Here is a 13509-nt window from a genome sequence, read left to right as displayed (position 1 = left end):
CCCCCTTTTATTTTTTTGTTTTGCCAAGAGTGTTTTGTTCTTTTCTTGGTGACCCCAAGCCACCAAGTTACTCAGGCAAGGTGACCAGTGAAATCTGGTGGCCATCTCCTTCTTCCAGCATCAGCCGCATGAATCCCTGGTAATTCACCAAAGCAGTGTCCTTCCCCCAGATTTCCACCTTCCAGGCACTCAAACCAAAGCTGATTAAGACCCTGGTGCCACCGCAAGGTGAAGGCAGCCGCCTGCCTTCGGATCAATGTGCTTCAAAGGCCAAACTTGATTTAATGTCCTCAGAAATCAATTTTGAGAGCTCTGTGTGGTCTCCAGACCAGACCAGGAGGTGGACACGGAACCAGGGCTGGAACTGGAAGAGGGGAGCATTGCCTGAGCATGGACAGGGAGCCAGGGCTCCGGTGAAGGGAAACCACGTATCCCGGTCGCTCGTGCGAATAAGTGAGGTTCTACTGTTAGTACAAGAGATTCCAGGTTAAGCGCGGATGTGATGGATTCATTTCCTTAATTAACGTACCAAAATTAAAAGTTATAAGCAACACATCTAAATAAAATAACGGGCACTCCTTTAGGCATCATGTTTCCTAAACCAATAAGCAAAAAGGAAAAAAAAAATGGGATGCACCAGGAACTCTTAGTTATTATATACTAACCAGACTGTGCATGGCACATTTTATTTCTATAAAACTATTAAAACTATTACAAAATATTCAAAAATACATTTTAGTAAATTTACAGCAGTTATTTCTCAATTTATTAATGCAAAACATCCTTTTCTCCCCTCTGTACAAACTACTGTCTCCATCATCACAGAATTGCCGCCATGTGCGCTTTTTAAAAAATATTATTTTCTAATAAACTTTTTTTTGAAGTTAAAAATAACAAAGTTTCTTATGGTTTTTGCAAATAAAGTTTGTGTAACAGTCTTGACTTCCATGAACGTGGCCAAATGGTGTTTTTACAAAGCAAACATGGAAAACAATACAGGAAATGACGTTACATTTGAAACTATTTAAATTAAAATAATATATTCTCATATTTTACACTATTTCAAAAAACGAAATGTGAATCAGTTAAGTATTGATCTCTCAAAAAAATCTAATTTACAATTCTGTGTATAAAAATATAATTTACGGACCCCCATGAAGTTTGTCTTTTTTGTGTGTGTTTGTTTGTTTGCTTAGGTTTTAGACTTGCGGAAATGAAGGAGCAATGTAATGGAGAGATGGGAAAGTACAGAATTTTGCTGTCTGAAAGTCAGGACACTCATGACATGTAGAAAAATAGACTCTGCGCAGTTTTGCTTGGCCTCACGAAATAATTCTTTCCCCTGTGAGTACAGTTCACATGATAATAAATTATCAAAGAAACTATTTAAGGCTCTTGAAGGTCCGGTTCATATCATTTAAAACATCTATTCAAAATACCAAAGAAATAAATATCCAGGAGAGGAGGAAAAAAAAACCAACAAACAAAACAAAACAAAAGAACAAATAAAAATATATATATATTTATAAACTAAACAGAACAGAACTTCCCGGGGTCTTTGTTTCCCTTAAAGTCTACTTTGGACTGTCCTACTTAATTATTATTATTTTATTATTATTATTTTTAAGTCTTAATCCGTGCTCTCTTTTAAAAATATGTATTTTTTTTCCTTTTTTTTTCTTTTAGGTTTTTATTTTCTTTTTTTTTTTTCCTTTTTTTCTCCTCTCTCTCTCTCTCTCTCTCTCCTCTCTCTCTCTCTCTCTGTGTCTCTGTCTCTCCCTTGGAGGCTGGCAGGGGACCGGGGTGGCGCGGGATGCTCTCAGCTGGACGGCACCACCATGCCCAGTGGGTGCAGAGAGTCACTATCCAGCACCCAGCTGCCGATGCGGTAGAGGAGGCGAGAGTACCAGTGGATGCCAGGGGTGGTGGGGGCAGCCATGGGGGCCCCCCCGCCAGAGGGGCAGAGGGTGGCCAGCATCCCCTGGAGCAGGCGGAAGGGAGCGAATGCCCAGTGCGCCCAGCTGTGCTCCTCGATGACGGCGTAGCAAGAGGCCAGCACCCGGTTGATGAGGATGGTGCCCTGGGCGGTGAGCGGGGCGTACGCCCCTGAAGCCTCCTCCCGCAGTGAGACGCTGTGCACGGCTGCTGGCAGGAGCTGCTGCCCGCCCTCGCCCAACACGTAGACCCGCTGGCCCGGCCGTACGCGGCTGGCGAAGAGCGCCCGGCTGCTGGGGGTCCCTGCCTGCGACTGGTTGTGTTGTGGGGCCACGAAGAGGAGGTGGGCAGCCGTCAGCAGCAGCCGGGCTCGGGGCTGCCGTGTCTCAATGACATAGAAGAGCTTGTGGGAGCCATCCTCCCGGTCGAGGAAAGCGAGGAAGTCGCTGTAGAGCAGTCGTCCCTCTGCGTCGGCCACCAGCACCCGGTCCCCGGGGCTCAGGTCCTTCACCAGCTTGGTGCCGCCTTGCTCCAGGTGCACCGTGGCCGAGCCGGGGAAGCAGCCCCCCGATTTGGCCGCCACCGAGTTTTCTGTGCAAGGAGAGAGGCACAGCAGGGTTAGAGGGGGCACCCACCAGGCTGGGACATGGAGGCACAAGGGGACATGCCACTTCCCCAGCTACCCCCGACTCCCTTCAGAGGCACAGGTGCAGGATGCAGCCTCGCTCCTCTCCAAAATTCTTCCATCCTCATCTACAAGCACTCCCTGTTTGCACTCAGCGGGTCAAGTGAGAGTCCTCTTCCCACCGGATTTGAGCCAGTGCATCTCCCTCTGGGTTAGGAGTTACAAGGGTAGATTGTCTTATCAAGGAAATGGGCCAAAATATTTCCACTGAGAAAGCTGTACCAGAACGAATCTCTTCTGGAAGAGCTTCCTACTGGGCTACCGTTTGCCCTGCACTGGCACTTCATGCCAAATAACTCTCAGGCTTTCAAAGCGGTCTTGCTGGCATAAGGTTTCTCTTCTAGGCAAGTGGTCCCCACTCAGCTTTTACTCAAGGAGCCCATCTAGGGCAGCAAACAGCACAGAGCAGGAGGAGGCTTTGCCCCGAGGAGCACATGAATTTGCCCATCATGCCATTGGAAAGCAAAAGCCCAGATTTCCCGAGCCCCCTCCATCACCCTGTGCTGTCCCCACCCTTCTCTGCCCTCCTGCTTGGCACAGCACCTGCTGGGGCACACGCCACCCCTCATAATACCCCTGTCTGATATCCCCACCACTCCAGTTCACTTCTCTTTGCAAACAAAAAAGTCTCCTTCAGTTCTCCCACCCCACTGGAAGGAGGATCCTGTTCCCAGTCCCAGGGCATGTGGTCCCCAGGCAGCCCCACGCCTGTGCCAGACCCAAGCATATCTCTCCTTCACCTTCTCCAGCTCTTGGAGTTACTCAGAGTTTAGATACTAAATGCTGTTGCCAACCGCTGCTGCTTTCCAATGCTACCAAGAAGAGAAATTGTAGGTTTAAAGGAGGCAGAAAAAGCGATGGGACTTTAAATCTCTCTTGAAATCCCTTTCTGGAGGCTCTAGCCACACGCAGGGTGGTGGGAGAGGACCTCTGCCCTCTTCCAGGCTGGTCTCTGACTTAACTGAGGGACTCTGCGGTGTTCCTAAAATCTCTGGTTTTCTATATATTGGGTAGTAGCCCACGGTATGTCACAGTAGCAAGTGTCTTTGCTACAGCTGTTGACATTCCTCAGCCCTCCCTTGCCTTCCCCTGGTTTCTCCCAGTTACTCCCTACACCAGTTGAGAGTCCCGGTGATTTATCTCCTAAAGGCAGTCAGATTTTATATTTTGCCTCTGTGGCTGGTACTGAAGCTCTTACGATTTAAATAAATCCTTGGAGTGTCTCCTAATGACTTTCCCAGGAAGGACAGGAAGGGCGAAAATTAGACCGTTATTGATTTGCTAATGACTTTATCACTTCTCCTTCAGAAATGAAGCAGCAAGATCTCCAAGGCCTCTTCAGGGAGGACATGGCAACAAACAAGCTATGTGCTTTATGTGGAGCCCTCCGCTAGCAAACTACACCTTCCTACAAGCTGGTGGTAAAGGTCTGGCTAGAGCTTTGTTTGCATATTCAGGGCTTGATGAATAGATCTAGTAGTGTAGCAGCTCTACAAACATACCAGTGAATTGGCAGAGGTGTGAAAATCTGCTTCTTTGAGCAGTGCTTGTTTGGGTTCTCTAATTAAAATCCAATAAAGGATCAGCATTGTCATTCTGATTCATGTAATAAATGCAGACACTCTTGGAAGAGAGGACACTTCCATTTTTTTCCCAGCTTCTTCCCCCCCTTTTCTCCCCCTCCCTATTTGTTCAGGTGCAGAAACCCTATGTGCCAATTCACACACATACTCTCCAAAAAACCCAGGACCTTCCAAGCAATATTTGCACAGCAGAGCCACTTTTCCAAGGCACTCAAGATCTGTATTTGAATTTTAAATGTAGAAGCTTGCTCTAAATACTTGCTGCAGCGCATTATCAATGTCCCTTTTACCACCCCTGCCTCTCCCTCCTCTGTCCTGGTGACAATAATTCAGGCCTTGGAACTCTTCTTTGCATTCCAGTCTCTGGGATCATACTTTTTGCAAACAGAGATGTAGATAAAGAATCTTCCTGCCTGGTATTATGGGGTTTAATCTTCTCATAAGATGCTCTGTCATGAAATGAGGTTTGGATAGTTTGAAATCAGGCTGAGCGGGTGGAATTCAAGCCTGCTCCCTTGCAGCTCGCGTGGTACAGTCACACGACCCTGCCTGACACCCTCTAAATATTGCCCCCCAGTCTGTGTGTGCCGAATCTCAATGAGCAGCTTGGGGTTACTCCTCTCCTATGAAATACCCGTGGGGGTGGATTAGGGGGTGCGCTTGGGCGAAGGTCATCACATGCCACAATCAGACACCTCACGCTGTAAAGCCCGTCTTCGCTATTGAAAGGGATGTTTCGTATCACCGCACGGCTGGCAGCTTTGCAGGGCCTCCTTTCGGCTAGAAAGAGCTGGCTTGCTGAACAAAAGCGGTAGCAGGCTCTCAGGACAAAGCCCACATGGGCCGGGAGAGATGCTATCCTGGTTCAGCCCCTGGGCAGCTTCAGACTGGAGCTGGGGGGGTGAACCCCTCTTGCATGGCGAGGCCAGGTTGACTTCCCTGCCATGGGGCTGCTGGTTTTGAAGCATACGGCTATATTTAAAGAAAGCCCACTATTTTTTTTTTGCAACCAAGTGTTTCTTGACACTTCCAGAGGGCTGCTGGGCTAGAGGATGCTATTCAAAAGCGCTGGAGCTGCCGTGCAGCCGGGTGGAAGGAGGCGGGGTGGTGTGGGGGGGTGGCACTTGCCAACCGTTTTGCTCCCCCCAAAAAGTGTCAAGTGTCAAGAAAATGCACTCGGCGAGTCGGGGATTTCTTGCGAGCTGTTCCCGGGTTGAGACAGCGTGTGGCGTTGTAAGCACAGGGGAGGGGAGGGAAAAAAATTATTATGTATGTGTATCCCTATCTGGGAATTTCCGAGCGGCTACCGCTGAAGAAGGCAGGGGACCACGTTCTTTATTTATTTTCCTGGCTGGCTCCCACTCGGAGATTAGCGAGCGCGAGTAAGGCGTGCAGCCAGCGGGGCGGCTGAGGCCGGCCCCCAGTGCTTGTGTTGAGCGTGCTTTTGGGATGGGGAAAGCATCGGGTCCCACGAGGGGAGGACGAGGGTGTGTGGCTGCGGCGCAGCGCTCCTGGACAGGCTGGGCAAGGATCACCCGTATTAAAATGCTGTCACTAAGTGCTGCAGCTGGCTGGGCTTCCCCCCGCAACCCCTCCTCACCCTTTTTGCCCCCCTCCCCCTCCTTCCTTTCCCCCGCCCCTGCGCCGCTGGGATCCCCGCACCCTCGGAGGAGCCCAGACGGGGCGGACAGGGCTGATAGGGACCCTGCGGGGACGGGGAGGAGGGAGCCCGGGCGGCATCGGGCAGGCCGGACGAGGCTCTTGGGGGCTGAGCCGTGGCTCGGGGGTGTCCCCCCTGGCGTGTTCCTGGGCAGGCTGCCTGCCTTACCTGCTTTGACGGAGCAGTGGATGTGCGCCTTGGACTCGTAGTAGACCCAGTCGAACCCAGCCTCGACGGCCAGGCGGGCCAGCATGCCGTACTTGCTGCGGTCCCGGTCCGAGGTGGTGATGTCCACGGCGCGGCCCTCGTAGTGCAGGGACTCCTCAGAGTGGTGGCCATCCTCGTCCCAGCCCTCGGTCACGCGCAGTTTCACCCCGGGCCACTGGTTCATCACCGAGATCGCCAGGGCGTTCAGCTTGTCCTTGCAGCGCTGCGGGGACACGGGCACACGGGGAAGGGCGCATTGCGGGGGGTGCTGCAGCCAAGGGCAACCCCCCCTTCACCACCTACATTCCCATCCCCCACCCCCCCAGGGCCTCATCCTGCCCTCCCTCCCCTGCAAATGGGCCGCAAACCCCCCCCCCCCCCTCCCCCCCAAAGGCGCCGCGGGATGGGCCGAGCCAGGGCTGAGCGTCTTCGCCCCCGCTGCCAGGGAGGGACGGGGAGGCAGGTGAGGAGGAGAGGGGAGTGAAATCTGGGGCCACGGGAGGAAGAAGGGGTGAAGCACTACGAAGACCCACCGGGACGGAGCCGCCCCCTCCCCCGACACCTGCTGCAGGGACAGGGGGACCCCCCCCGCCGCACCCCCGGCGCTGGGCTGTGAGGGCGTCGGTTCAAAGCCACCTGCACGGAGCAAATTCCTGCCGCTAAGTGCCCTGTCCCCTTCCCGAGAGCAAAGTTTCTGCCGAGAACAAACACTCGCCATGTATCTCGGAGTCACGGATTCCCCCCCGGAATGTCTCTCCGGGTCTTTTCAGCTTAATTCTGTGTTGAAAGGGGTCTCAATACATGTTAACAGCCTTTATGTGCTGGAGGGAGGGGTGGGGTTTTTTTTCTCTCCCTTAGCCCATCACTCATTAGAGCCCTCAAAGCAGCATGGGCTGGGAGCATTCACTCCGCTTCAAACATACATCGGCGCTCGCCTACAAAGCCGAGCAAATCCATACAATAATATAGCTCTTAGTGGGAAGATGAAAAGCAAGGGAGGGCCAAGGAGGGAAGTTAAGCGAAGCAGGGATGCTATGCAAGCTAGGAGACCTTTTGTGTGGAGTGAAACGTTTCCAACTCCGTGCAGAAGCACTAGGGGGTTGGCCATCACCCCTCCGGAGCCACCGGCCTTGCCCGGGACCGGAGCGGGCCCTGCAGCACCGGCCCGAACGGAGGGGTGGGGGTGGGGTGGGGGGTGGGGAGGGGAGGGGGATGGAGGGGAAGGGGGGCTGCAGCGAGGAGGAGGTGAGCTCGTCGTGAAATCCTGAAAGTTTCGGGGGAGAGATGATTCCTATCTTAGCCAAGGGGGAGGAGGGAATAGACACGCCGGAGGTAGGGGAAGAGGACTCGCAGCTCCCCAGAAATAGGAAATCAGCACCGACAGCATTGAAAAGCGCTTGACTAAAGGTACAGAGAAAAACACACGTCGCCAACTTCCCCCCCACACCCACATTTTTTGGAGTGGAAAATAACTCGTGGATATACACGATGTGGCTCGCTTGATGCAAACATCGATGCGGATTAAAGCCACGGCAGGATGCGGTAAACTGCTCTTCCCTCACTTTTGCTGGCCTGACTGGGATGCTTGGCCTTCAGCAGGACCATTGTCCCCAGCGTGCTCCCAGCACGCCCAGTAACAGACCTCAAAAGCCCCCTTCACAGCTCCCCGAAAGGCGAAGCCCCCCCATTACCCCGACGACGCTACTTTTCGGGACGTGACGAGGTTGCCCAACAAGAAAGTTTCCGTGTGTCTGTCAAAAGCCATAAAAAGCAATTCCAGCAATACACAGGTCCCCGAGAGATATAAGAGGCAATCGGGAGCTCACTTTGGACTCTCTGGCCTGTAGTTTTATAGAAAGAGCCGGCTGTCTGGGTTTCGGCACCCTTCCCGGCAGCAAAGCGCAGCAGCACAAGGAAGTTGAGTTTGATTTGTTTTGTTTTGTTTTGTTTTGTTTTGTTTTGCTTCCCTCTCCCTCGCACACCTGAGAGGATGGATACGCTCCTCCACGGATTGACAGGGGGAAGGGAGCGAAGGATCAAACGTCTCAGCTACTGATAAGGGGAGAGCCCTGGGCGACACGGCGATGCTCTGCCCGCCCGCTGCCTCCCGTGCATCCAGAGCATCGTGGAGAGGCGGGCAGGGTGCGGGCAGGGTGCGGGCAGCGCCGAGGTGCTCTCGCTGCTCTGGCCCTGCCAGCCTCAGCTCCCGGCTTCAGGCGAAATAAAGAAGAAGAAACGACCTCCTAAAGGACTTTCCTCCCTTTTATACTGCCTGAGCTGGATTGTCAGAGTCAAAAGCCGTGAAGCCCAGACTATTTATTAATTCATTGGGTCGTGTGCCACAAATCAAGCCCAATTCTGTTCAGCCACCGTGAAGCTCAGCAGGGCTGCCTCCACTAACGCTTTGTGTGGAGGCAAAGTTGTTCAACAAGCCCTCTCCTGCCAGCTCCTAATCTCTTCACAAATGAATTGCTTGAAGGAAACACTTAACAGGTACCTGTCAGTGTAAACAACCTGGTGGGCTTCCTAAATGCCAAGTTGATCTCTAAATTCCTCACATCACGCACCGGTTGTGTGCCTGCATTACGCGAGATCGCTAATTTATTTCATACAAATTCCAGCTTTATCATACTGACCTGGCCTCCTTATCTCTGCCCCGAATCCAGCCAATGGCTGCGGTGGGGAGGAGGGGGGGAAGAAAGGGGGGAGCCTTCAGCAAACTGCTGTTGTCACCTGCAAAGTTGAGAACCTGACTTACCTACCACTGTTTGCGTTCCCCTCCACCCCCCCACCCCGGAGTTAATATTAACTAGCGGCTAATGCATTCGGCAACTAGCCTGCAAGTTGAGCGATTCTGTTCAGGAAAGATCTCTCCATGGTTGAAAGGCTCGCGAAGCAGGCGGTTACAGGCTGGGATTTACCGGGCGGGTGCCGGCCGAGGGGGAGAGGGAAGGAGGGAGAAGCGGGGCGGAGAGGCCGGCGGCAGGACGGCACCTCGGGGTGCTGCGGCCCCGGCCTTGCCCGGGGGCGGGTGGGCAAGAGCGGCCCCTCCACCCCCCCCCCCCCCCCCCCCTCGCCCAGGGCTGCCGGCGCCCGGCTCGGTCCCCCACCTCGCTCCCCTCTTCGTCGCCGGGTCCCCGGCGTTGCGGCCTCCGGGTCCCCGCCGCCCTCAGCCCACCTCCCCCCCTTTGTGTCCAAGGCACGGGAATAAGCACTGAAGGGGGGGGGGGGGGGGGGACGACGGAAAAAAGTATTTGCTTTCGTTTCGTTCGTCTGAGGGAAGTTGACAGAAGGTCAGGAGTTCAGACGCTGCCAGTTAATGCAGCGGGAGCGGCCAGCCGCGTAGCCGGCGCGCCGTGCCCCGGGAGAGCCGCGGGGCCGGGGTCAGCCCGCACGCCAGCCCCGACCGCAGCCCACCTCTCCCGGCCGTCTCCCAGCTCCCCCCCTCGCCCCGCTCCGCCGCGCACACGCACCGGCGCAGCCGCGCAGGGAGCGATGCGCCGAGCCCCGGCGGGAGCCCGTCTCCCGCGGAGCCGCCGCCGCCGCCGGGCTGCGGAGGGAAGGGCGAAACTCGAGCCGCCGCGATCGATACGCGAGGGGAGTAAGTGGAGCTGAAAATGCGAGAGATGCGGCTGGCTCGCCGCAGCCCCGCACCGGCGGCAGCGAGGGCAGAGGGCCGCGGGTGCGCAGAGGGGCCCGGCACCGCTCCGCACCCCTGTGCGGGGCAGCGGCGGGCAGCGCGCGGCGGAGCCGGGCAGCGCGCGCCGCCGCGCTCCGAGGTACGGTGCGATTTAAGGTGGTCGGGAGGAGATGGTGGCGGCCGCCGGTCCCTCGCCCCGGGAGACCCGGCAAACGTGCGGAAAATCAGGCCGAGGAACGGGGAGAGTTTGGGAAATTCCACCCCCCACCCCCCTTCCCCGCGTCCACTCCCCGCCTAGTCCTTCCAGGCGAGTCCTGTTCTAGCACTGAAGGTGGGGCTTAAATGTATTAATATTAAAAAAGAGCTGTTGACCTATATTTGGAGGAAACCCATTTCCAGTGTCTAGATTGCATGTAGTTTCAGAAACTCCGGGATTGGCAGAGCAATTGACTTCACCGAGCTCTCTGTTGAGCATGAATAATAATTATGAGGTGACTCTCGGAGAGGTTCTCTCTCTCTCTCTCTCTCTCTCTCTCTGCATAAAATGGTTCCGCAATCTGATTCCACCCGAGATCCAATATTTACCCAGTTGTAAACCTTGTGCCATCAGATTTTTTAAAACAGAAGGTGATGCAATGCCGATAAGTTGCAAGTCCCTCCCCTATGGAAGTACCAGAGCATTGGCGGCGAGCATCCTTAAAGAAATATCAATATATTTACGCTCTGATGGGCACAATTGCAAATGATGGTATTGCAATACGAGCTATATAATACGGAATCAGGAGAGGAATGGTCGATCAGGCTTCAGCTGCCTTTTGTGAGTGCACGACTGCATGCCTACTAAATTTAGAATATGCTCGCTAGGGATAAATAATAATAATAATAATAATAATAATAATAATAATAATAATAATAATGAAGGCTAAAATGAAATGAAGCAAAAAAAAAAAAAGAAATAAAATAATATATATATATAAAACCGAGTCACCAGGCGTAGCAACCGAGGACTACGTTTGTAATAATGAGTGAGTGGCCTGGCGGTCACTATACACTTGGGGTCCTCTGAGCTGTATGCAATTCGTTTGATCAAAGTGCATCCTTGGGGACAAATGCAAACAGCAATCTCTAAGCAAGTTAAGGGAACGCCATGGCACGGTAATGACTGTAAGTATCACACAGATTCCCCCACCAAATATCTAGATAGCTGCAGCTCCAGCCCCTGCTAACTTGTCTGGATAGATGGTATTTACATTCAATGGGGGAAACTAGCCGAGTTTGGAGGGGCGGGGGGAGGAGGGGGAGAGGGAAAGGGGGGGGGGGGCTTTCAAAAATACTAAGACAGATGCGTCCTTTAGGATTGCTCAGAGAGGTTAACAAACACAAATACAGGTATCTCTGTGGCTCTACCTGAGTCATCAGTCTGTCAGCTCCCGTGTTCTCTTCATCCTTAAAAATAATGTCAGGGTTGTAATTTGGGGTTAGTTCTTTAAATCTCTCGGAGTTTCTTGTGATCTTCCCTTCATATCTTCCACTGGCCCCTAGGGTCTTCTCTGCCACATTGGGAATAAACTGCTTATAGGCTAAAGGGGTCAGCTTTTTGGGGTGTCTCCTTTTTCCAATGCCCCTGCCTGGTCCACAAGTCAGCCCAGAGGAGACTAAAAGAGCGCAGATGAAGCCCACCAAAAGAATTCTTGTCAACAGCAGCATTTCGTCCATTGAATCCAATTACTTCAAAGCTCTCTGTGCCTATCCCTGGCTGTCTCTAGAGCTCTCTCTCCTCCTATGTCCTTGTCTGCTTTCTGAATCGTATACTATCCACCGATCCCTAGCAAGACAGGTGCTGGAATGGCAGGCTTTAGGTCGCTGATAACGGAACACATCGGAGTTTGGTCGGGAGACAGCAATCGAGAGACAAAAAAAGGGTCTGATTTTAATGGTAGCAAAGCAAGACGCTTGTGAGAGGAGTCTGCCTTTAGTTCTATATTATAGCTGCCAGGGCCGCAAGCTGATTGGCCAAGGCGAGACAAGCTTGTCTTCTGATGTTTTAACCCTCAAAAAGGCAACAAATTCTTGAAAGATTTTTTTTTCTCCTTTTACCTGAAGGGCTTGGAGCTGAGAGGGGTGGAGATCACGCTTTCTTGGGATAACATCAATTACACGCTGATTTTTTTTATTTATTTTTTTTTTCAAAAACTTTCTTGGCAGAATGGTACATTTGTCAGCAAGAGGAACAGATGCCTCTGTGAAAGAGGGAAAAAAAATAAATAAGATCAGCAGGCTGCCTCGGTGCAAGTCAAGTTTCTAAGGGCAGTTGCGGTTAAATAAAATGCCGAATTATCGGGGAGCCGTGCAAATAGAAATGTAGTGGGGAAATATAAACGCCTGGGAGGGGATGGGGGGTGGGGGGCGAATAATGCCATTTAGGAGCGCACCCACCTAAGTGGTTTTGTAATAGGTTTCTGCCCCCTGAAAAGGGAGATTGCTCTCCCTCCTGAAGGCATACATTTTTAAACACGCTCCCCTTTTAGCTGATAAATGACTACTTTGAAAGCAGAAACAAGTCACTCTGATGCGAGGCGGCAGGTATATGAAGTTAGCGTGTATGACTTGTGTACCACACAACTGCAATGGCACTTTTTTTTTTTTTCTTTTTTTTTAATAAACCCAGGACTATCACCCAGTTGAAAATAACGTGATATCTTCAGAAGTGCATGAAAAGTCAACTGTTTAAAAATAGGTGGTCCCCTGAGCACGCTGGGGCTGTATTCTTTGTTGCCTTGGCCGAAGAGGAGCGTTTTAGACTCTTACACCTCCTTGCGGGGTGTCATTAAGTTTTTAAGAAAAGCATAGTGTTGAAAGCATCCGCAAACACAATTAACAGAGATCGATCCAAGCAAAGTGAATGGAAAGAGGATAAGTTTAATGTTAAATTAATTGTTATCTCATGCAGCGTGGCAAGTGATGTCTTTATCCCGATCTCCAAAAGCTACTAATCAGACAAAGGTGTTGAGAGACGAGCAAAATTGCAGAGATGGGGCTGATAGAGCAGGTTAGACAGAAAAGCAGAATCCCCTATGAACAAACACTTCTCTGCCTCTGAACAGCCCGGTTACTTTTGCTCCTGAGGGAATACAGTTTGTCCCAGGATCTAGAAACTTTGAGGAGTTTTTTAGGAGTTCTTAAAAATGTCAGGACTATATGCTGAAGCAATTCAAAGTCCACTCTCTCAGAAAAAACAGGAAAAAATCAACTTTATTTAAGGTTGTTGGTTTTGGTTCTTGGGTTTTTTTGGGGTCTTTATATATATATATATATATATATATATATATATATATATATATATATATATATATATATATATATATATATAAGCTCTTTGGGGCGAGCAATTATATGGGAGTTTTCCGGTCTGTGACATCGAGCTGAGTCGTAATCAACTTAAACCATGTGAAAATGGACTTTAAAATTAGTTCTTTAGTGGTAAAACAGTTGTATATCCGTAAACTGTAACAAGCAGGACAGGACTTTTCAAGGGACAAAGTAGCCTTTTTAGGTAGACTTTAGAAAATAGCCGAAAACAGGGATCAGAAGCTCCCACGCCAACTCTAACTGGTGCTCTTCCCTCTTTTTTTAACCTATACTTTTCTTCTGCTATTTCTGTTTCTTCGTAGAGTTTCGGTGAATCATTGATTTCTCTGTCCTAGCTTTACATTTAGGAGTTTTGACTTGAGAATGGGTAAAAAGTTAGAAAGTCAGCAACTTGGCTTCTAGGTTTTTATCAACCAACTTAGTTGCAGAA

General features: G+C 51.3%; 1 protein-coding gene across 1 annotated transcript; it reads right to left on the bottom strand.

The window, feature by feature from the left end:
• Positions 1 to 1718: 1718 nt before the first annotated feature.
• SHH (sonic hedgehog signaling molecule) lies at positions 1719 to 13011 on the bottom strand. Its single transcript, XM_040592384.1, has 3 exons — positions 11118 to 13011; positions 6032 to 6293; positions 1719 to 2526 (listed from the first exon to the last, which is right to left on the bottom strand). Exons 1-3 carry the CDS (start codon positions 11424 to 11426, stop codon positions 1820 to 1822), a joined length of 1278 nt encoding a protein of 425 aa, XP_040448318.1. The 5' UTR covers positions 11427 to 13011; the 3' UTR covers positions 1719 to 1819.
• Between the last annotated feature and the right edge of the window lie 498 nt (positions 13012 to 13509).

This window comes from Falco naumanni, chromosome 4 (assembly GCF_017639655.2).
Source record: "Falco naumanni isolate bFalNau1 chromosome 4, bFalNau1.pat, whole genome shotgun sequence".
NCBI classification, from domain to species: Eukaryota; Metazoa; Chordata; class Aves; order Falconiformes; family Falconidae; genus Falco; species Falco naumanni.
Note: the sequence above shows the minus strand (reverse complement) of the source record. Positions and strands in the feature narration are given on the sequence as shown.

Excerpts from the sequence above, each read along its gene's own strand:
- SHH (XM_040592384.1), bottom strand. The coding sequence starts at position 11,426 with ATGGACGAAATGCTGCTGTTGACAAGAATTCTTTTGGTGGGCTTCATC. Across the intron at positions 6,294-11,117 it reads CTGACAGACTGATGACTCAG|CGCTGCAAGGACAAGCTGAA; the intron begins GTAGAGCCACAG and ends GTGTCCCCGCAG. Across the intron at positions 2,527-6,031 it reads CCACTGCTCCGTCAAAGCAG|AAAACTCGGTGGCGGCCAAA; the intron begins GTAAGGCAGGCA and ends CTCCTTGCACAG.